We start from the raw sequence: 25302 nt of genomic DNA, 5'->3' as shown, positions 1-25302 counted from the left end.
GTATATAGATATTATTGATCGATAGTTAATACATGAAAACAGTAATTGAACACGTCGTTATAAAGTACAAGATATCCACACGATCCAGCTTCGTTATGGATATCCTGAAATTGAGATACCCGAGAAGCATCGAAGTCGGAGGTCCGTATTTCGTTACCTCTGATAAATCGTAAGCAAGTACGTATATACAGAAACTTCGGTTTGTATGCAATAACGTATAACCCAAGTTTCGCTTTGTTTACACATATTGACTTGAACAGTGCCATAAATCGCGATTTCGCACTTTAGTAACGACTCAAACCGCACACAATCTCAACACGTATCTAAAGCAGGTAAGACAATTTATCGAAAATGACGTAATTCAGCCTTATCGGCATTATATACGTATACATCACTGGCTGCAATCGGCAGGAAATCAGTCCCGAAAGTTTATCGAGACCTCTGCAAGTCCAGCAGGTGCTTAGTCGTTAACAGACGATTGTACAAATCACCGATAACAGTAGAATACAGGAAACAACGGCGCCTCTCTCTCTGCTCCCTTTTCTCCTTCTTCTTCTCGTTCGTCGCAAATTCTGCATAAATCCATACTTACGTTACACCCAAGAAAATTCAAAGCAAGGCCACCAACGAATCGTAAGAAGGGCCGAGAACCTCCCCTTGGAGATTAATCGCCTTTTGCCTCGAGCATCTGCCGATTGCGACGGCTGTTTCGATTCCGGTCAAACATTCAATCCACGTGGATGGAAACAATTCCTCGGTAGCGTCACGGATGTGAAAATTATAGTCGAACAGAATCGTTGAATGGATACAATAAATAATAACTCACCGCGAATTTTTATCTCCTGTGGATCCAACGGCGGCACTCTGGGATGAATTAGAGAATCTTCGCGTTGTCCGGGCTTCTTCAACAACACCCCGACAACTTGTGGAGGAGCCATCATCATCCTGACTAACGATGCTCGATTAATCCTTTCTCGTCAAAATCTTCACTATTTTTTCACAATTACGCGAGTGATTCGCTCAGCGATACATATCGTTTAAACTCGTTCACTGGATCGCCCTGACACGACGATGACACAATTAAAATACACAGGTTCCAATGATCCAGGTGGGACAAGACGCGTTTCTTCTCAATTTTCTGTGTACGTGATCGCAACCGTCCGACGGTAATCTTCTTCTTCTTCTTCTTCGTTCGTCCGTTGATTATTTGTTGCGAGATATCGGTTTACCATTGATTATTCTTCCACGACCCGAGTAACGTACAAACTTTTACTCGCTTCCTTACTAAAGTTGTACGAGAAAACACGAAGCGTTCACGACGATCTCATCATTCCCCAAAGCTTCCCTGGCCATGTCCAAATTATCCGAATGATTCAACAATTGAATAGGTACGCGTTGTTATTAAACAGCGTTACGACACAAGCCCGCTACTTTCTATACCGTAATCCTTAACTTAACGTTCGTTCCGCGAACTGCAGGCACAATCTTGAACCGTGTGCATACGGTATATTTTGCTATCTCGTTAAACACTTTTCTCACCCGGTTTCCGGACTGGGACGAAAACTCGGTCGCCTACTGCGATTTATATCTGAGAATGAGCTCTCGCGCTGGGAAGTGGACGGTCTCTTATCGGTGCAGTATTAAAACAACGGATGCAACGCAGTTTTTTCCCCTAATTCTTTACAGTCAAATCATATCGATACACCCGTCACCCGAACAATGCGAGGCGCGTATTGACACAGAGATTACACGACACGGGCGAATCCACGATATAATCAAAAGACTCGAGGTACACTGTTACAGTCATTGACAACGACACTGAGTTTATCCACGTAAATAAATAACGATAATTCGCACAGAATATTTATTTTTTTAATTACACACACCGCCGCGATCCTCTCCATCGGGAAACGGTAAGGAGCAACACGCGGTTTTACCGGGGATCGAGTTATGACCAACTCGGATCGCCTCGACGTCGTCCATGGCGGGCGTATTGCCAGCGACTAACCAGACGCGGCGACTTTCGTCACGCCGCAACTGATTTTATCCCCACTGCTAGCCACGTTCGATGCCTCTTATTCTTACCCTCTCGGAATCTCGGTGCTGCGGCTGCTGCAAGCGAATCAAGAGAGTCACTTGTTTATGGACGTAAAAATGTGTTGACGGAATACTCGATGAGAGAATATTGTTTCTTAGATAAAAATGTTCGGCGTTGGAATAGTTTACGACGTTTTTTTGTTTTAGTTTCGCGATATTGAGAAAAATAACGTTTTTATACGATGTATTCGTCAGGTGGATTCGAAAAAATTGTTGGACGCAAAATGAAAATGGCCGCTCTTTGACACACTTGACGTTTTATTTTGGTTCTACGACGGCTTGCGGAGCTTGTTAGATGTCGAATGGTGTTTTACGTCAAACAAAATGACAGCTAGAGCTGCTGGAGTATAATTTCATTTGAAAATCAGTTGTAAGTATGGTACGTGTGTTGTATAAAAAAACGGGTATGGTTAGCTCTTGATACGAATGATTTTTTTTTTTTGTTGATATTATTATAACAGTGCAGACTCGCAATACCGATTCCACCATCTGCACAATTTATAATATTATCACCGTCTATTAGTAATTAATAATTTCTTGTTAATGTGCTAATTGTACTTGTCACATAAAAAATTCTCACAAACTTGGTCGTTGAAGTGTTCTTTCTTTCGTTACTATCCCAATTTTCTGCCCTACATATTCAAAGTTTTCATTTAATTTTACCTGTACTTGTGTAACATACTTTTTTACCAACGTTATATATACGTATATGGATCGGCTAGCTGCGATAAAAATTTCAACTTGAGGTGTGAACCGCGTATCGCCAGCTATTTCTGTCCGTCTGTTCTTTATACTATTCGGCACAATCAGCATTCGACTCTAGTTAGAATTATGACTCGCGGTATAATATCAGTGTTTGGCTCGCAATTAACCCGAAGGCGATCGCCAATGCACAATAAAGATTTAACGTTTACAATTAACCTGGTGAGTATAGATCGCTTCAAGTCTGGACACAGAGATTGAATTGAACTTGATTAGCCGCTTTGTTGCCAACGGTAAAATTTGAAAGTTCACTCTTCGTTCATTATTCTTTATTCTTTATTCTCACTCTTCGTTTGTATTTTGCTCGTTTCCATTAACTCGTTTATCGATCATCATCATACAACCGACAAAATAAAGTTAACATCCTCGAGTTCGATCGATGAAACAAAACTACGTATTCTGATTTCCGTAAGAATCTGTTCAAGTTATACGACAACCACTTGTTCGTATATAATACACAGGCATGTAGGTATTACAGCCCTCGGGCCGAGATAATTTAACGTATACACCTAAATTTTGAATCGAGATACAGAGTATCAGACGTCGTTCTATGGTGATTATAATAATATGAAAGCTCGCCAAGTGACAACCACTCTCGAAGGCAGTGACCGAGAAATTATACATGTATGCGTATGTATGTGAATAAAAACTGGCGAATCGCTGAACATGCTGCGTCGCGTTTATAGGTATAGTTTATCGCGCGTTTCTCGCTGCACTTGGGTAACATAAAACCACTTGATCGGCGGTTGAACAAACCTGTATACGTGTAATAAAACTGTAGTAATTTACACGAAGTTGGGATACTATAATTTCGTTACCTGGTAGGTGTACATATTTCATCGAGATTGAACCTCGTCATGAATTTTCTCAAACTTTTGCTTTCTTTTCTTTTTTTTTTTTACATCCCATAAATCGGAACTACGGAGTCGATCCATAATTAGGTTAACACGAATGATCGTGGGTCACGACTTTTCTAAATGCTCGGAGAAAGTATTATACACACACATATATATATATATGTCTGTGTTTTTTTTCTTCTAAATTATAAATACATATCGTTGCTTTTTTCCTTACATATAAAAACACAGACACACACAAACGCGCGAGCACAATTGTGCAAACATTGGTCAATTTTCACTGTAGAATTTTTTCAAATTTTAAGTACCTCATATAACGTTCGAGTAGATATAACGTTCGAGCCTGCTTTCTCTATCGTTGAGCACCGAATTTTTTCTACATACCTGCAATACGTCTCTCGTAAAAGCTTACGGGCCATTAATCCGAACGATGTAAATAGAATGACGAGTGTCGTGTGTATGTGATGTGCAAAAGTCGACACATTTGATTCTCGCTTGGTCAGCGATTCGTGTTCGCAAATTGCACATCCCCGTTGTCCATGGGTTGTACACGTATGTATATGTATGCATTACACATACCAGTGTGCTTAATCTCCCGCACTCGACGTCGTCCGTTGCGCGTTAAGGTAAAAGTGAGATCAACCTGGGGTTATTAACATAATTACCATCGAGTAAAAGGCCGCGTAGTGCGACGTGCGAAATCGTCGAAGGTTTATGAACGCTCTAGAAAGTAATCAATATTAATTATAACAATTATACACGTACCCCCTTGGATAATGTCGATAAGCTACATCTATGATACGTAAAGAGAAGTTTTTGACCTCGGTGAAAATATTTCTCTGCATCGCGGAACGTACAGCCGTAGGATATTTGCACGCGGGTCAAACGACGTATTATAGCGTTGTGCGCGCAAATTATATAAGCAATAGAATGTAGAATAATGGGCCCACGGACAGTGCTTATTATAGGACTTTGCCAAATGTTACATACATAGGCTAGTACCTCTGGTTCGTACAGCCCGATTTCTTTAACGCGATACGGGGCAACATTCCTGCGGCAGACGTAAGGAGCAAAGTGGAGGCCCAAATGAAAAGGCAGGCCGGGTGGGGCCCTTAGAGAAAACATCGTCAGCTCTCACCCTGCAGTAAAGTAGCTGATCCATTGGAGGCTTTTTGTAGAGTGTCGCCGTTAAACCAACACGCGTCGACTGCTGCCACCGTTGTGCAAAAGCCTGCAGCAAGGCGACGCGGAGACTGCAGGGCAGTAGGTATATGTAGGTATGTGTAGTGAATTCGAGGGGAATATCAAACGGAGTATCGTCTGACGACGTATTAGCGGATTCCTCTTATTGTTGAAATGGACACCGAGAGCGAAAGAAAAACACGCGCACGGAAAAGAAAAAGCAAAGAAAGGAAGGGAGAAGGAGGGAGAAAAAATCTATTTTATAGAGATTTTAGCACAATACTCTGCGGAGATTATATATATATAACATATTTTTTCCCTCTCTTTCCTTACCTTTCTTTGCTTTTTCTATCCATGTTAGAATTAGGGGAGGCAGGAACTGGAATTGGATCCGACAAACTCGTAGCTCTTGTTTATCGTTCGGTTATCAAATTTATTATTGCAGTCGAATTTGTTTTTCGTGGCAATGAATTAAAACTACGAATTTCCGACTGCATACCGCGTACTTTTTCATGAAAAAAGAACAAATTTGAAGCACCAGGTTTTATCTATTATATCTCCTGAATCTAGCAAGGTGTTTAACCTTTACCCTGTCACATGGAGTCGTTCGTGCTCGCGTGATTTCTTGTTATGTGTATATTTTGTATGCTAAAACGCGTGCAGGATTCTCCCAAATGAATAATCAAGAGAACAAACGATTGGACCTGCAACTAAACGCCTTAAGGAACATGCATGAATTTTTCCAGATTTTTTGGAGTACACAAAATATCCAAAATATGGATGAGAAGCGAAATGCTAAGAAAGAAGTAACAAAAAAAATACAGAACCGTTGCTATTCTTTTTTTATCGTGGTCACTCGCAATATATTTTCCTACAGCTATTGCGATATTTTGATGGTGCAACAAGATTGTTGTTAGAAAGTCACTCAACCGGAAAAACGTAGTTAACTAATTAAACGGATTCCATCATACTATAACCAGAAAATAAAGTATTACGAACTACGGTAATTACACTGAATAATTAACCGTGTCAATTTTCTTATACGTCCAACGATATGTAGACCATTATTGTAACGATACTCATTTCACTAGACTTTCTCGGTAACGTGGTTAGTTCTTAGTTGGTTCGTCGCTGATCGCAGAGATAAAAGTCCGTCGCGAGTAATAAATTAAATACATACGTAGATCGATTATCAAGAAACCGCGATGGCCTTAGTTGGGGTCATAAATCCGCATCTGCTTTCTATATATAACAACGCAACGCGTAGGTCATCCGGTCCGGTTCGCCGATCTCAAGCCTCGTAAAAGTTCTTCCTCTTGGGCTCCGATGAACCGTGTACGTGTCACTGATGGCGCCAGCGCTGCGTCAACGGCGCTTTTAGGAAGAACGTGTGTAATAATAGTAATAACAACAACAACAACAACAATAATGATGATGATGACGATGATGATGATAAGAATAATACGTTATACGTACTCAACGAAATGTTGCCTGTTCGCCTTTACGTCGCGAAATATTATTCAAACTGTGAATTATTGTCAGCGTATATAGTAGGTGCGAAATATTACACGACGAGAGTGTCCTTCGATCTCATTCTCGACGTGTATTGTCTCCTAGTTCGGTGTGTTAATTAAACAAAAAATTGTCAAGGCGGGAATAATCTACACAATACAATTGTTATCCCGCCGTGTGATTGCCATTCGTATATCAGGAATTAATTGCTACGAATTATTATACATATTGACGAGAATTCGAAGTTATCACTCGTTCGGCGGTCTTAAATCGAGAGTGCTTTGAATGGTAATTAAAATCAAGGTTTCACCCTCATTCGACGTTCGTCGGTGATGTGCGATATATATGTTTTATTCAGACTTGCGATCCTCATTTTATATATATATCTACGTTCGTTGAGCCGCGGACACGTGACTCATTGGAGACGTTTAAAAATAAATTATACAGCTGGGCTTCACCGCCGCTGTAGTGATGCACTGTAATAGATGCGATAGGGATTTAGCAGTTGGTGTTAATAGCCGCGAGATATTTACTTGTACGTATAACAGGCCGTTTTAGTGAAATATCGCCGGCCACACCCCAATATCATGGATTTTGCCGAAAGAATGTACAATCTTTATTTCTTCAACGGTGTGTGTAACGTAATATCGAAACCACGCGCGAATAGATCAAACACAGATTGATTCGTTCAACACGCTGCATAAAATAATACAATAACTTATATCTACGTTTTACAATGCGAGATACAACAAACCAGACAGTTCCTAATGAAGAAATAATGATGATAGAAACCTAACAATAATTTCTTTCAACTGATCCAAGTTGGTGACCACCTTTCATGATCGCAGAATCCTACAAAATGAAAGCACCCTTCTTTTTTCTTTACACATCTCATTACAACTCGAAGAATTGTCAAATCCTATAAAAAAATTTTAAAATGCCTAGAAAAACGCGAAATGCGCACGCTCGGCAAGTCCGATGCAGGATTTTCTTTTTCGTTAATTTTGGTAAACTCGATATCGCTGCTCTCAAGTCACGGGGAGCTCGCTTGACTCACACGAGTCAGGAAGTGCCTCGCAAACTCGTGTGTGATTCTTTTATGTATACACGTACATGTAAATACGAGTCCGGGTGCATTGCAAACGTATGTATAAAAGATTGTACGGGCGTGAGCATCGACTAGACGCGCTTTAGTCATTAGCTAATTACAATGAAAGAGTTGGAACTTCGGGTGAATTTTAACTAATCATTTTCATTTTAAAGCGAACGTATTAAAATAGATGCGTATATTTTTTTCCCACCCGAATTTGAAAAACAGTTCCATTATCATGTTCTATTTTAAACGCGACAGGTATTACGGCATATATGCGCGTCGTAATTATCATCGGAGATTGAATGTCGAGACAATGGGGAATACATGGAATATCGGAAAACGGTGAATACACGACCGAGAGTTAAAACCGACTGACAATGAGTTTTTTATTTACTTTTATTCGCTTCTTTTCTCTTCTTCTATTTCAAATATAACGAAGCCGTTACGAAACAAAAGCCTTTGTGCAATATTCGCAGAGTAAAATATATAATAGACGTGCCAAATATACGCTTGTACCTTGGGCTCATCTCGATATAGAGACGAGCTGCGGCATTTGCGGCATTCGATCGGAAACACAATATCGATAAACGCTCGGTACCTATATATAATAATTGTCTCGAACCTATTTGCAATCGCTCGTACACACACGTCACATACACAAACGCACGGTGTACACGATGCATTATATATCGACTACTCGATGTACGAAAACGATTTAGAATCGTACGCGGGTGTTAGTGACGGTCGTTAAATCGCAATAACCCGAAGGTATATGTTTCGCAAATGTACATCATTTGCTGTTTTATCATTGATTTGCAGAACTGCCGCACCGTGACGATGTAACATACGTTACATACGTACGCTCTATGTATTCTACATGCATAGGTACCTCTGAATACGCGAATGCATTATTTATAAATTTTCTACGGGTATTATAAATCGTTGGAAAATGGAAAGTAAAAGGTATGCGCGCGGCGTCAACGCTCCCTGTCATTGGAAACGTAGAGTTTTCAGCTTTGGTGCAAACGAAAGCTGCCGGTCTCTGCCTGTAATACACGACACGTTCTATCCGTGCACTTACACGCTTAATTCCCTGCAGCTACCGCAGTACGCGGTAATGTTTAACGGGGGAAAAAATTAGCGAGCTACCCGCCTTGAATACCTATAAGCTCGATAATAGCTACGGGTAAGAGAAATAATCGCGAAGGGAATACAAGCGTTGCTGTTTACGCGGTAAATCAAGGAAGACAATGATGACGAGAGTTGTCACGTTCCAAGTGAAAATAAAAACAGCCATTATACGCGTATGATCCTTTCTTCTGGGAAACGTCCATAGATGGTTACGATTATAACCCGCAGTAATACCACCATCTGTATACACACAATCCATGACCGTCGTCTCGTGTCTATTCATCCGCGTTGTTATGATATATCGGGCAATACTGATTACAATTACGCTCGTTTCTACGGCGCGAACGAAAAGTTGTCAATTTCAAGTGCCAAGTGTCTTTTATCACGGTCAATAAAAAATCCGCCGAGCCTTGTTATCTTCTCCTGCGAAAGAACGGAAACTGAAATTTGCTAACCGTTTATCCGCTGGAATATACCAAGTCGCCGGTCATGTGTGTGATCCAAATTTAGCCAGAGTTGTCCGGGGTACGAGATGCACGCATAATAATGCACGCAATGTGCGTTTCTACTGCAAAACGAGACGAATAGCGTCGCGCGTTTCTGAACGTTGGGTAAACAAATATCGATATCCGGAATCGAGGTGACTAGAGAAATTCAATAATGTCATCTAAGTACGAATGACAAGGTTAGAACAACGATCAGAGAGTCTGTTTCTGTGTGAATAACGGTACATCGATAACACCTATACGTATATACCCATGTACGTATTACTGACGAGCAATAAAGTGAAATGATTTTTGTGAACCCCTGCGGGTAATACGTGACCCGAGTATTTTTCTTTAGCTCGACAAATTGAATTTTTTACCATAAAAATGAATGCCTACGACCTGGTCGAAGCCGTATTTTCCTCCATTTGTCACAAATAATTAATACGACGAGATGTACGATCAGACCCTACTTCCGTCAAGGAAGAAATCGAAACTGTTCAGAGTTTTGAAGGCGGTTAGCAGAGCCTCAAAATAAACCTCAGTAACGTGGCACTCTATAGAGAGAATTTGATTTCTCTCGACTTCCATGACTGATGTTGCAGCGAAAATACTGCTGTTCCTGTTCAAATCACGAGAGTACGATAATGAATAATATCGAAGGGTTGACAAACGAATGAACATCCCAATCGGTGATTGACCCCAGATTTCCGCAACCCGTGATAAATTAATTGCAAATTGGGTAAACTCGGCGTTGAGTCGATCTAAAATCTGCGGCACAGCGGTCCACAGGATTTCCCAATTAGGTCAGCGGGAGATGCCGACTTTGTTTGCGTGGCACCCGCCATGCAGAACGGCCGGATTCTATGTGCGTTAATGACTCACGTACCATCCACGAATTGTTACTGTGCACTCGTCTTTGCGCAGCTGCGCGGATATATCACGAAAGAGAGAAAGAGAGAGAGAGAGAGAGAGAGAGATTTAATCTTTGGATCGTTACGATTATCACTTACAATTAGTGTATTATTATATATTTCATAGACGTGCGGTATTTTTCTCCAATCGTTCATTGTCCGTACATCATTACGCCTCTGTAAGGCGTCTAGGGTGAGGATATAACAAGAATAATGAGAATACCGATCGTTACAGCTATATAATAAAGCGACAGATTTTCATTACACGGTCATTATCTACGCGCTTTCACTGTCCAGGCGACGAATCGTGTGCAGCCCACGTCACCGCTTCATTATTTTCTTACATACCTGTGTGTTATATTATACATATACATGTATATAATGTTTAGAGAGATCGTTGTTGCGCGATCGTTTCTTCTCCGCAACGGTAATTCATCTTTGCATATTTTTTTTTTCCCTCAATTGGAATTCCGTTTCTTCTGTCAAATGACTCTTCGTCGTGTTAATTATTTCCTGCAGCACGCTGTCGGAAAATCCTAATCCGTCTTCGTTCCGTCTTAATATCATCTGATCAGAATAAAATTCGTTAGTCTCGGACTTAAGTGACGATGAAATATTGAATATCTTTCCGGCAGATAAAACTGTCAACTTTATCATGCTTCGAACGCTCGGTTGGAGTCACATGTGCCTAGCAGACTACCGTGGTTTTCTATTTGACAATGAGTAAAACTTGTTCAAATCATACGTCGCAAGAGTCTACGAAGCGCAGGTTTTACCACCGAGTGTAAATTGAAGGTGTAATCAATAAGGTTCGTCAAATCGATATCGCTGTCGACAAAGCGAGGACTAATAAACTCTCCGCCTGACACTGAGGAGAAAATCGTTCTGCGGCTTACATGCGATATTCCAGTTACTAATTGCTCGTCGCACACAATGGAGTTCAACAGCCGTTAAACCCATGTAATTATGTATTAATCAGACGGCAACAAATCTTCGTTGCATTCTCATCAAGCCGATGTTGATAGTCATTAATGTCGTAGCTAGTCGAGATATGCATCTAGTCAGCCCACATTCATTTATGCTCACTCCGGCGTGATTGATAAATCGCTTGATGGGTGTAGCCGCACTATTGTTCGACCAAACATGACGTAATCCCATTTAATTCTCTGCTAAGGCTACCCATCTTCATTCTGCCGATTCATCGTTTGACCACGGTGTGCAGGAAAGGTTATCAATTCAGAAGATCCGATTCAAAGATATTTTAATACACTTTTCAGTGACTCGAATTCACCATCAAAACAAAACTGGGCAGCTGGGAATATCGGATTCATCGAAGGTAACGTGATATCCCTTGAACATTTGATCGAAATCCGTTCGATCAATAGACGACCTTTGTGCAATGGCAATAATCGATCACGAAACATTTTATGCTCGTTCCGATGGTTCGAATTAAGGGATCGTAAAATCTGACGTAAACAGCTTGCATTCGTTCGCGAGTCAACGTTGAATAAATGTCCAGCGAACAATCGCGTTTATTGATACATGAAATGAAAAGCAACTGCGGTGGCGAGGATTTCTTATGCACTTGCAGCGATAGCGCTGATTATAGACAGGCGTGAATAGCGTCTGGCAATTTTTAAGAAATCTTTCACGAGCACGTGTACTTAACGTATAAACGCATATAGACACGAGGTTTGACATCGCTCCTTATCGTTTGCATTATAATGACATTGTATACGTATATGCAATAAATGTATGAAATACTGGCGTCAGCATCGCTCTAATTGGTAACTGGCACTGGTTTTTGATAAAGCAAACGACACACTGTGTATACGGTGTAAATAAATGAAAGCCCACAGATGGGTCATTATTCAAATTCCGATCGCAGATGTAAAGTAACGAATTCCGTCACACTGCGTCAATTCATAATTACTACACGTGTAACCAACAACGCGCAGTTTGTCTCGTACATGTGATTTTAATCGTTATATAAAACATGGAATGCAATTTTTTTCATCATTTTTTGTTTTCACTTCAGATGAATCAGTGTCTCTTGAATGTTTGCAACTTATCGTCCGCTGTCAACATTGGATATAAAGTAAAAAACAAAAAACGTTTTTACAATATTTCACACAACACATCGATGAAAACTAATTTCTATTTTCGAAAGTTATTTTTTATTTTTTTTCGATTGTACATAAAACGCCGGGTTTTCAGTTTTTGATAAAGCAAGACTTGAAATTGTTCCTTAAATGAAAATGTTGACAGTAATTAATTTCAAAAAAAAAATATTAAATATAACACCAACGGACTTATCATCAAATGATTTTCTTGGCAGTCGGTTACTTATCCATCGACCGGTACCTCGAATAAGTACACACGACAGTTTTGGCCTGGTTTCAGCAGTCGCTTGAAATATCCGGAGAGCAGTACTGGTTGACAATACTCGTCGATAAAGAAGCGCGCTGTACGAAATTGTTAAGCCTCGTTTGCGTTTAAATTCTTGCGAAGCAAAGGAAAATCGATATTGGCAGACGGTGCTGCGGAAGAAGAATTTTAAACACACCGCACCGCTACGTATATACAATTCTTGCTTTTCAAGCTTAAACGGTTTCCGAAGCAAATGCGATCCGAATAAAATTTTCCCGCAAATAGCCAGCGCGCCTTTTTCATCCGGTGGATTGATCCACTCGCCCACATTTCGGCACCGCCAATATATACAAATACTTCGTACAAGTTTCACATCTGCGACCTGATTTGCACCGAAACGTCCCTTCGTTGAATCAACGTGACGTTTTGTGGAGGTTGTTTGTTTCCATTTAATCGGACAGAGGCAAACACGCTTAACCGCAAACCGAATGAATGCAGTCACGTAAACTCACATCCACACAACGTGCAGAAAACATCCATTCGATATACACAAAACTCGGGTTTAACGCCGCTGCCGCAGTAGCGTTGAATTTTAATCAACTTACACACCCGACAATATTTTGCGCTTCCGGTGTATTCACTAATATATGATAGCCGTCTATAACGCGGCGAACGTAAGAAATCCGCGCGGTCAGTATGAATCCTCTAATTTCTATCGTTCAATATTAAACAAGTAATTAAGCTGCAGACGGAATTTATACAAGTTTGCCAGTGTAAATTAGCCATGCAAGGGTTCGTTACACCTCATGAGCCTGACCTGCGTTGCTCCAAAATTAATGAAAAAGACGGAGCTAGCCAGATACTTGCTCCGTCTCCCTGCACCATATCCTCGTCACTCGGTATTTTTCTGCAGGGGTTGAGGCCAGGATGGCGCACTGCGGCTGATCTGCCTCGCATCTCAAACAGCGGGGCGCCCGGTCGCCGTCAATCCGATATCTCATCAGCAACGACGCGACGGTTCGGACGACTGCCGAGCACTCCTTGTTTCTACATATTTTCTTGTCCAAAGATTCCTCTCATCTTCGACGGAGCAGTAAATTTCACTGCTCGTGCAGTGATTGACCGAACTGAAGCTGGAGAGATTAATCTTTTCCTTGTTATACTTTTCGCATTTCCCGCCAGATTTGAAAGATGGCGCCGTCTGCTGTCACGTGTGACGTCAGAAGTCTTCCAGCCAATCCATATCCCCCTCGTATTTCCGCGGGATCTTTAAAAAGCGTCATAATTATATTCGTATTGCTTGCGGGATTAAGATTAAAAAATTGTAATTACGCTTCACGTAACGAGCTTCGTTACTTGGACAATTTTCACGATAACAAATTTACGAGCAAGCCAATTGCTCGATTACAAGTACCATTCTACACCCACTAGATTGGACAGCTCATCTATGTAATGATGGATTACATGGTAGTCGATTAAGTTCTGGAGCTTAGTTAATGAGTGCATTGACAACCAAGCGGCCAGGTTTCTTGTGGGATTTGAGTCAGGTACCTCAAGTTCTTTACTACTTCGTCTAGAATGTTCGTGGAGTTGTTGTGAATTTTTTGAAACAGTGTATAGATCGCATTCAGCTTTTGCATTGATTATTCAAATCACACCACTTCCGCACGAGAGTCAACGTATATTAGATCTTCCGCAACTACTGTACAGTTCTACTTTTAATCGCCTAGACACACACGAAAACGTAAAATATTAAAATATGTTGATACTTGCGGAATGTCAGGTGTCTTTTTTCTTTTCAGTTACGTAAGTACATTCAGAGCACACGTAATTTAGCGTATGAAAATAGCCAGCAATAGTTCTCAACTTGTGAGTAATTAGTAAATTTTGAAAATAAAGTTTTTACCCAACTCCCACGCGTCACAAATTGCAGTAAATTTTTCTTCTCAGCAAAACACAACTCCCGCGGTACGGAAAAGAAAAAAGAATAACCGAGGCGTGCAAGCCGACGCGGTAACTCGGCAACATTTTTTATTATTATTCGCGATGTGCATTCAGGAAGAGCATATCTTAATCTCTGAAATTTACTAGTAGCACGTATCCTACGATGTAAGAACCTGCTTAACAGCCACTGCAGCTGGAGCCTTGGATTTATTTAGTGGATACAAAGTGCGGTAAGAGCCGGGTCACGCAGACATGGCTTTTTCAAATGAATAATTGATCGTTTTTAAATTTCACGAACACGCCACGCGTTTAAATATTGATCACGTCGCGTTTGATGCGCTTTTGAATTTCTCAGACAGCGGTAATGGCGCGTGTTCCGAGGTTTAAAGTGATGGTCGAGAAGTAGTACCCTGCACTGTTCAATTACCTCACATATACGATCTTTGGAATTCTCTCGCTTCGCTGAATGCCTCTCTCAAATTCAGCGAAAGCGCGTATAATTGCTATGAAAAAAGAATCACTCGAAAGATATTTTTTTTTTTTTCAAATTGTAAAGTGGTTGAGCAACTATTTACCCCAAACTGGTGTGAAACCAGCCGCGAGCTATTCCATAAATTTTAAACGCACAATAAGTGCTTTCTCTTCCTTGAATAATTTCGATCCACAATTTTTGCCATTAGTAAAAGAAACGCAACGTCGAGAAATCTTAATAACCGATGTCGCTCGAAGGCGTAAGAGTTATGAGTTACACGTAATTCCGGCTACTCGTCGCGTGATCGGATCCCTTTTGTTTCCAAGTATAACGGAAGAGTGAAAATATCGTGACGTCATATTGAAAATCGCGACCGACACGGAAGAGAGAAATTTTCACGAACTTTACTTTTTCCCCTTGTTTTTATGACGTATCTTGATTCACGCACAGGTAAATCACGCAACAGAATATCTCGACAGCCGCCGGGGTAATCACACCTTCTCCATCTTCGCTATCCGATTGTAAGTACAAGATCTTCTTAAAGATCAGAGGTTTGAGTGAAGCGAAAAGTAAGTGAAAACTAATTAATTACAGGAATTGTATAATCTTAATTAACGGTATCAGCTAAGTGTAAGTGGAAAAGACCGAAAAAGTAGAGTAAAGTAAGTACGTAAGAAGTCATACATGTTAAGTGAAAATCTCTCTGTGTGCGAGTCAGGGGGAACAACACGTGACTTATAATCGCACGTGGGTGGCACGAAGGGGTTTATAAAATTAAATCAAGCTTAATGAATTCGTTAAAACTGCAAATTGCCTTCTAGGTACACGACTGATTGGATCAGCGAAAGAAGAATTTATTCGAACCTCTCGATTCAACAATTTAGAATAAGGATAATTTCTGCATTCCGCTCTCTCTCTTTCTCTCTATCTATCCATCTATCTATCTCTTTCTCTGCCTCGCTCTCTCTCCGTTTATCTCAGTTAAACATCCCCACCACTGAACTCTCGTGTATCGAACGCTCCTGTGACGTCACTAAGGCTTATGTGACGTCATGACCGGGGCTCTCATTCCGCGAATACTGCAACACGTTATTCCTCTACGCAACATCGAACAAGTATCACAAAATTGAATGTCTCCACGCACGCAACGAATCTATGTTCTTTGTCGCTGTCCGTATATCGCGCGAAAGCTGAAGCTCAGTTCTTGATTAAACAATTGAACGATTCTCTTATAGATCTAATTGTAAGAGGGAAAAAATACGGTAAAATTCAATGATCAAGGGTCGCGAAATGTCAATTAATGTGATTTTCCCCCGTGGTTTTCCCCCGTCAATTATTCACGTCAGTAATGTCAGAGCAATTCGGCGCGGTATTCAATTGTAATTAAGTACACTCTGTTGCACCAATTTAATTCAATCGTTTTTCGTCAGATGAACGTTTCTCCTGGCTAGAGCATGGTAGAATTCAATTCAACTACGAACGGCTCGCACATCGTTATTACTGAAACTCTGTCAAAGCTGGCTGTTCGGTTCTTTCTCCTCGTGTCCCGAAGCCCCGCGCGAAAGTAAAAGCAAGAAAAAACACAGGCCACAGATGCCTGCAGTACTTTCATTTGGTAAATACTGTATAGAGAAATTTTCAAATTATACCTATAACACGACGCCGCGACAGTTATTCTTCGGGCCTGAAAACGGTTCGTTGCGGGAGAATGAATAAAAATGTGAAGAGAGAAAGAGAGAAGGACATTGATTGATTGATATATTCATTACGCCATGGCAGGCGGTTGGCAACAAGTAAATACGTCGAGTACAATTGAAAGATGATTAAAATTACAACTAGATCCACACTAATCAATACTAGTTTAATAGATAATACAACGCAAGAAAACAGTAATTTTTGTAACATGCGGTAGACAAAGTTGAGTAGAGATATTGAAGCCGGTACAGTATTAAACAGTAGCAGTCAAGAAGTAAAAATAAAAATAATAATAACCGCGCAGTCGCGGGAGGATAGGTGTAATAAAAGTAAAATTACCTCTAGATCTACAGTAATTAGTGTTAGTTCAATACGATCATACGGAGAGGAATACCATGAATTTTAATAGACATCCAATAGAGCAAGGGTAAGAGAATAGGGTACAATTACCGCTGAATCTACAATAATTATGATAGTTTAATAGATTAATCCAAGGAGGAGTCAAATGATTTTTAAGTGACTTGCGACGGAGAGAGAGAGGGAGAGAGAGAGAGAGAGAGAGAGAGAAAGGAAAACCCGGTACTGATTGCCCTCGAGCATCCGCGAAGGCATGATACACATTCACCGGATGACGAAGTCGGCTTTCGAACACAACTACACATCTCCGAGGAGCGTGGCCTGTGCCCGTGTATGTCAAGCTTCTATTTTTGGCGAAATTCCTCCTCTCCTCCGAGCAGGATTCACCCTTTTCGCCCGTTCGGCGAGGGCTCGTCCTTGCGGGCATGACGCGAATCCCCATTTCGTACGCCCGCGTATCGCGCTAGACAAACACATAGGCGATGATAAGGCGGGAGATTTCACCCCGTGCGTACAGGACGACCTAAGCCGAGATGGTCGAATATACGATATTCTATATCAGGTATTTACAATTAAATTTCGCAAATTCGCGGACGATCTGTTTCTCATTTCGTTTCGTCCTCGACCGGCTTCAGTTGTTTATAATTGGTGTGTCACCGAACCACGATTGTCAGCCGAAATCGAAACTGAAACCGAATATTCGGCTCCTCTTCCAATTTCGGCCGAAGCCGTAACCGAAACCGAAGCTTGTGCGGTTAGGTTGAATTTAGTTAAATTTTCTTCATACCTTGAAATTTAATGTTTTTCCCATAGCTTTGAAAGCCTCGATTTATTAAGAGATCACTTGTTTTTGGGATGCAATGTAAGTACAGTACTACTCGGCCAATTTCTGGGTGAAACCAACATTTTTTTTTCCGAAACAGAAATCGAAACTTCGGTCGCTCTTCGTTTACAATTATTCAAATCGGCTCGCTGTATCACCGATAGAAAAGCAAAGTTATCCGCGTACTTGAATCGATGCGTGCGATCACTGAAAGAAATGTCGAAAGGATCAACTCGTGTGCTCGGGAAAGGATGAGCATTGGCAGGATCCTCACGTGCATGCAGGGCATGGATGCAATTTCCAGGGGTTTCTCCTCGACCACGGGTCCATTGATCTGACATTCCTGCAGGCGTGTGACGTCACAGCCGTGGAAAAGAATCGGGTCAAACACCAGAGTACGTACGTGGAAGAGAAATAGAGAAGGAGGGAAAAAGGTGATATGACCAGCTGCAAATGACGAGCAGCGCGGGAATGCCGATGTGTGTTTGAACGTATGCATGTATGCATGTACCTAGTTACGAAAAGAGCCGCATTGAACTGGAAGACCGATTCACGGTACGACGGTGATGTGGTTTGAGTGTTATTGAGGGGCGACAGCTAATGAAGAAGGGGAGATTTTGAAAACCAATCATTTTCGTGATATTTTGTTGGTTTTTTTTCTTTTTTTTTTTTCGTTTCACCAATATTGTTTCCGCGTTATTCGCTCGGCAGAAGTAGGGATGCGTCTTCTCGTTATCCGTGGTAAGCTGTTTTCGGATACACGTGTACGGTAATAACTTTTAACGACGAAGAAATTAGAGGGGTTGAGGGTCACAACCGTTGGCTTGTTACGCGGGCGTTGAAAATTCATCGAAATTACTGAACCGTTTGCTTCGACGTAACCAGGAAAATACCGTTCCTCGTATTCGGAGTGAATTAGAATACTCAGACTTTGAATAATTTCGCATACCAAGCGCCGAAATATCCCTCGACATCTCGGTCCTTCTAATGGAGAGAAGAGAAACGACTGTTTCTTAAGAGGTTAAAATCTTTCTAAAATTAACTCAAATGTCCGAGTTACTCGTCGATTAAATTCCAGAAAAACGATTACGTCGCGAATGGTCAAGTGGTTCGTAACGAAGAAAAGAAAACCAGAAAGAAACGAGGGTTTGTTTGATATTTGAGAAAATCCACCGTCTGGGATCTCGAAGCTTTCTTCCATCGGATTCGAACAGTTTTCTGTTTTTCCCGTAACAATTTCTTTCTTTTCATTCGGCAATCCGCTAAAAGGGCCACGGCTGAATCGTCTTTGTGAAACAGTTCCGCGATACTGTTACAATAATGGCAACGGACTTTCGTCACGATCGAGAAAAATGTGAACGATGTATTTCCAAAGGTGTGTAATAAATACAAGAGTGCCGACCGCGGGCTGTGAGATGTGGACCATATCCGACAATTACTGATTTATGGTCACCCTGAAACTCTGGCGATTTCAGCATATCCTACGCGCACGGATTTGCGAGGATTGTGTCGTTCGCTGGCTAAGATTTGTCGTCGAGAGAGCGGCTGGAACGAGGAGCGGAGAAACGGGCTGACATTAGGGAAGATCTTTTACGGTTGCGTGTTTACAGCGGGTGGTTGGCCCAATTTCGTGACGACCGCATTTTTTACACGGACAAATTCGCCGCCACGATCTGCGGTAGGCATGTGCCTATGTCTCTTTTAAAACCAAATTCCTGCGGTCTGGTGTTCAAAGCCAGATCGTCTGACCTTTGATACCATTTGCCAAGAATCACAATGATCTAGGTTTTGGAATTAGTATGGCCATTGGTCCTTTCCCGGATCCGCGAATGGAGAATTTACTGGTCGGTGTTTATATTAATTTCGTTTGGAAACCTTTCCTGCAGCTACGAAAGCTCCGAGTCGCGTGTTTCTTGACTCGACAAGTAAAATAATTTCCGGCTGTATGTGAAATTTAATATCACAGTTCACGCATTGTCCGATATCAATTGCGTTGTAAACAAGATTTATTTAAGATTCGATCTATATCGAGTACTCGGTTTTTTCTAACGAGTTAAAATATATCTATATATCTGCAATAAGTCAGTTACGATCTGAGATATACATCTGTAGTCGTAAATGAAAATGTGCAAAATTTGGAAAATGAATAAAAAAAAAAATTTACCGTCTCCGGTAAAGCGATTTTCACTTATCGGTAGGCAATCGATTCGTTCGTCCTCGTTCCTAATTGAATAAACCTAGGAAACTCAGGAGTGCCAGGGAAAACAATGGCCTTCGTTTCGTGCCTCGTACCTCGATAAAATTATACTTTGAGCAATGATTTCGAAGTATCAGAAGAATTTCGCTAGCTAAAAAATCGGACACCTCACGATACTTTAGGCGACTTGTATCAAGTAAGGGTTAAATCATCGAGAAATCCATGCAACTTGTAAACACACTATGAAGAAATTTAACATTCCGATCCCTGATTAGCGGCACTTGGTGTTGCGTCTCCGGTTTGCCGGGGATGAAAATTCCGCACTGTAACACCCTGTTATTTTGTGGAGCCCACGCGTTGAATCGAGAAAATAAATCGTGGCTCGAACGGGATAAATTATGCGATAGTTTCACGCGACATTAAGTAAATCTTGTCCCCGGGCGCATAGCCAAAGTTGAGACGCGGTGTTATCGGTTCACGTAGCACCCTCGAAGGCCCGAATAGAGAGGAGAAATCGAATCTTACGGAATTACGTCGTTATTATATGAATGCAGCTATAATTAATCTGTTAAACAGAATTACTCCGAGCCTGTAACAAGCCAAACTCACAAACGTATTCACACGCGTTCTCTCGATCAATAAATCAGTCGACTTTTCTCTCGACTCACGTGAGCCTGCCACAAATTCTCCGTCAATAGCTCCTTTGAGGACTTTGAATCTCTTGTTCAATACCACGCCAATGTCTCCCTTGGGTTTCAGGAAACATTTATTAAATTCACAGGCCCAACGCCACGCGCATCGGGTGCAAGCATGCCTTTTTTTTCATACTCTACACGTGCTTGTACACGAAGAAAGATGATACCGACTGCCGCACATTCATTCCCAACTGTCTCTAGCTTTATCCTAAATCTTGGTACTCTTTTCCACCCCTTCTTCTTTATTATATCCTATTTCGACCTGCTCTTTTTCCCGTTTTTCCGTCTTATTTTCGAAATCTTCCCTGCACAACGTTCGGTCGTAACGACCGATACTCAACCCCGGTCCTCGTACAGGCTATGAACTTTTATTGAAACAACCACCGGGCGTTGAAAGAAAGAAAACTTTTCTCGCCTCCTCCTCGTTCTTTTCTCTCCTCCGTTTTTCCGTCACAGGTCTGTAACCTATTCCTCGCATTGTCTCAGTTCAGCACGTCCCTGCAATGTTACTCGTCCCCGATTCAAGCGAGGCTTATCAAAAGCTGCAATGTGACTACGACGATGGCTAAAGTGGAAAGATGTGATATTTGTTCACTCGACGTCAGAACTCGTGGAGATAACCGGTGGAAAACAAAGGGTCAAAGCCAGTTGCGTGACGCACGATTTTTACCCTGAAGCAAAATATTCTAGATTTTATACCGAAGAATTTTTACCCCCCATATAAAACAGTTTCAAAGGAGGATCGTTAACGATGGCTGCACGTTTATACCGAGGTTTTCGAATCGAAAACTTTAACGTAAGATCCAAGCTCGTCTGTCTCGTTTCTGCAGGCGCAATTTACGTTTAAAAAATTTCTCACACTCATATGCGCGGTGCTCGATGTCGCCACATCCATTCGGAGATAATTCGAGAGGCAAAAGTGATATTTCCCCGGCTTTCAATTAAGACGCTGCGAAATGGGCGGCCTCAATTTAGAACCCCTTTCGCGGAACGCGGGTGGGAAGATGTGCGGATACTCTTACTCGGAGAGACGTCTCGCCGAAAGCCACAGGATACATGTTCCACGAATGTTGCACGAACCGTACGTCAAGGAGATGCCCCCATGGCGTGTCTAAGGTTTCGGCACACCGACACGGCGGATAAATTTATCACCGAGCTATAAATATTTATTTTACTACAGGCTATAAAAACTTTCTCTTTATAAGAACTATATCCGCGTATTGCAGGCCAATATCAATAGATTAAACCGTTTAGATGACGCTTGACGATCTCGGGGTTGTAATAAATTGAAAAGAATGTTTATTGAAATTTCACGGATTATTTGTCTCCAGCCAAAGTTCCGATGTGGCGAAGAAATATCGATAGCTTTAAGATCAGGTTCCACCTTGGAGGGATTACTTCGGAAATCTACGAAACTACGCGTCTGAAATACATCTGAGATACGCACTTCGGCGTGCTTTTGTCCTCCTATCTCACAGGCACTCGACGATGCTCCTCTTCACCGGTTGATGCAAGGGCGACGGGAGGGAAGAGGCTTCGGTTAGATTGCCGAGCGTCAAGCGACCCTCGGAAGAGTTCGGTATAACGGCACGTTCACAAGAGTATTTATCCCCGGGAAGCAGCCCCTTGAGTTCTTGGGACAAATTTCGGAGAAAGTCTAGACGACTTGGAGTACATTCGCATCTGGCGAGAAGAAGACGGTCTTTGCGATGTACAGGCGAGAGGGAGCATTGAGTGCCGAGTTTTAATAAACAGAAAAGCAGCCGGCCCGAAATGAACGCAACCGTAAAATTTTATTCACCAATAGTCGTTTCGTTCCCTTTAGAAATTTTTAATCCTACGCAGCGGAAATTTTACGCCCGATTTTATCGCCGACGAAGTCTCAGCTGATTACAGAATCTCTGTACCCGGCGTTGCGATTTTTATTGTCAAGAGTGTACGATTCGTGTGACGATTTTTTGCTACATTTTCGACGTTACGTTTGTTTGTATATTCGTGCGTGTTTCGTCGAGGCAATTGCCGTGCCAAAAATTCACTCCGATCTTATCTGTGTTTCAATTAATTTTTTCCGCAAGCGGAAATATTGATCCGTGTAAAAGTCGAAACCATACGAGACAAAAACTGTGTAACTAATTATAATATGTAAATCAGGCTCGTACAAGCATTATCGTCAACGAAATCGGTAATTGCAGAAAACAAACGGGTTACCGAATAGTCGTAAAACAGATTAATTTGAAATGCAAGCGGTGAACGCGTACACAGCGTTTTTCTCCGCGATCGTCACGGTTCGGAAATTGAAGTTTGAAACGTGAGAGTCGCATTAAAAACGCGATTTCTGAAAAGATGAGAGAAAAAATTCACGTTCCGTCGCATTGTTGAACTCGCTTGCTAACCGAAAAGAGTAGGTATCGCTTGGCATATTACGACACACGCTAGACGGTGCACAATATTGTGAGCAGAATTGTACATCGTATAGTTAGATAAGAGAAGTAGCTCAATCGATACTAATCAGCCTCGTAGCTCGCCGACCGTTTTTTCGTTGCTTAGGAAAGCGCGAGATAAACGTACAAACATCGACATTACACTTTGCAACGACACTTGAGAATTGCTCTTGTTAGAAATTTAACAAGACCGTGTGACTCGCCTCTATGTAAAAGTTGACACGCGAACATCGCAACCCGTTATTAAGTTATGAGTGAGTAGCGTATGGCATGAGCTGAACTGCGAAAGATAAAACGACCACCGAACGCATTCGTTGATACCGAGCAGTAACGATTTTACGGTAGATCAAAATCTCCGAACATCGTGCAAGCCGCGGAAAATTTCGGCGAAATCGCGAGGCTTGTACCAATTAGCACTCCGTCTGTTCCGTTATTACCGATTTTCCGGTATCCGACAGGCCGGAGCTTTCGTCAGCCCGCTACTTCAGCTCCCTAGAGTCGCCGCCAACTCCAATCGCTGTATTTTGCCGCGATCGCGCTTTTCTATTATAGGTATTATTGTTTATCTCAAGGAGGAGAGCTCTCCACCCGAGCTTTCGACGACTCCGGGATCCTTTAATATTTGCCAACCTCGATGTAAACTTCCGCTTTCAAAGTAGGTACATACTTGCCCTTACACATGTACTTTCACTCTTCGGCGACAAGGCTTAAAGGTCAGTATTGAAGCTCGCAGATTAGAAGGGTACCCAACCCCTCTCAGTCTTCGATATTACATAGCAAAATTTCCGCGCTGCTGTTTATTACGATACGGCGAGGTATTTGGAAAAAGCTTTTTACGAACTTCTCAACGACTTCTTAAGCCGTTTGAATTTTCAACCCGCCCACTGAGCGTGGGAGCCTGATTTTCCGATAAATATACTTCACGTTCGCGTTCTCCGTTAACGAAAACCCGTGAGTTTTTTTTCGGAACAGCATCCCTCGTAACAACGGTGGTTGAAACCCGATACTACCCGTATCGCGGAGGCTTTCTCGTGGTGGTTTATGACACGCGTATCCCCAGGGCACTGTTCATTCGATATCGCGAGGATGCTCGAAGGCTAAGTTCATGAACAAGAACATCAAGAGGATTAAAGCAAAGAGGAAAATTTACTGACGACACCTTCCGTCGGTTAGTAAATTTTTGTGACTTGTCAGGTGCTCTAAATTGACCTTTAAAAGCACCACTCATTTTCGAACACGCTCTGATAAGTCGGGGGTGGGTTCGTTAGTTTTAGACGATCAAGTTACGCTCGGTTTGGCTTCGCAACAGATATTAGACGGGCTTCCAGACCTGCTTACCATTCCTCCGAGTTTGGGTCCATTCGATCGAGTTCCACAGGTATTTCTTCTCTCGTACAATCGTTTACAAAGTCCAATGCGTTTCCTATACCTCGGTTCATACTCACTCTTAAAGCCCGATAAAACGATCCGTCTTGGCTTCAAATTTTAGTTCATTAGCGCAGGTTGAGGAATTGGTGTTGAATTCGTAGACCATTATCTTGACAATCTGTTTCAAGGTGAAGACCTCCAATCGCGTTACAATATACTTGAACTTGTCTAAAATGGAAGGCAACGCGCGACCTTCGTGATTGATTAGACCCTTGATCTCGAAAGCCATGAATCAATTCTGTGTTTAAACTGCACAAAATTTGTTTACCTTTGAATTTGATAAATATCATATAAAGTTTCAACACTCTGACCGATTTTAAAAAGCGCTAGAATAAATTGCGTCATCAATGTCATTTTCGCTTTATAGGTTGCTGCGATCAATGGTTCTTGTCACATTTTCTCAGTGGTTTTTCCAAGGATGTTCCGGTTTTGACTTTTGAGTGCCTCAGGTCCCGATTGACGGGAAAAGGTACCTGGAAACCGATTCTGAGACAACAAGTTATTGGGCTTCAAAAAATCGCACAGCCATTACCGCTAACTCTTTGAATTTTCGCCATTCAGATCTGATATCTCGAAGTAGCTGTTAAAAACCAATCCAACATATATGGGTCGAAATGGAAGGGGTTTTATAAATGAAGTCACGTCGTAAATGTAACTTCTCGTTTCATCCTTGCCGTTACCGTAATACTGCAGTGTAGTATAAAAAAAAATAAAAGTGATCTCCATAAAACAGTCCCCCTTCGCCATCGGAAAGGAGCGTGAAATAGTCGGAGAACTTTCGTAACAGAGCTTTAGACCAACAACATTCACCTACGCATACTCTAGGGTATTTACAAACCATAGTAAA

The 25302-nt window shown here is 41.7% G+C and overlaps 1 protein-coding gene across 1 annotated transcript in view; it reads right to left on the bottom strand.

Annotated features, from left to right (window-relative positions):
- The window catches only part of LOC124301506 (uncharacterized), a 42250-nt gene extending 40240 nt beyond the window's left edge, over window positions 1-2010 (bottom strand). The window contains exon 1 of the mRNA XM_046756650.1: window positions 827-2010. Within this exon, the coding sequence (XP_046612606.1) occupies window positions 827-944 (118 nt within the window). The 5' untranslated portion in view covers window positions 945-2010. The remainder of the gene's footprint in view (window positions 1-826) is intronic.
- Window positions 2011-25302: the final 23292 nt, after the last annotated feature.

The sequence above is a fragment of the Neodiprion virginianus genome, chromosome 1 (genome assembly GCF_021901495.1).
Source record: "Neodiprion virginianus isolate iyNeoVirg1 chromosome 1, iyNeoVirg1.1, whole genome shotgun sequence".
NCBI lineage: Eukaryota > Metazoa > Arthropoda > Insecta > Hymenoptera > Diprionidae > Neodiprion > Neodiprion virginianus.
This window is presented reverse-complemented; position numbering and strand designations above follow the sequence as displayed.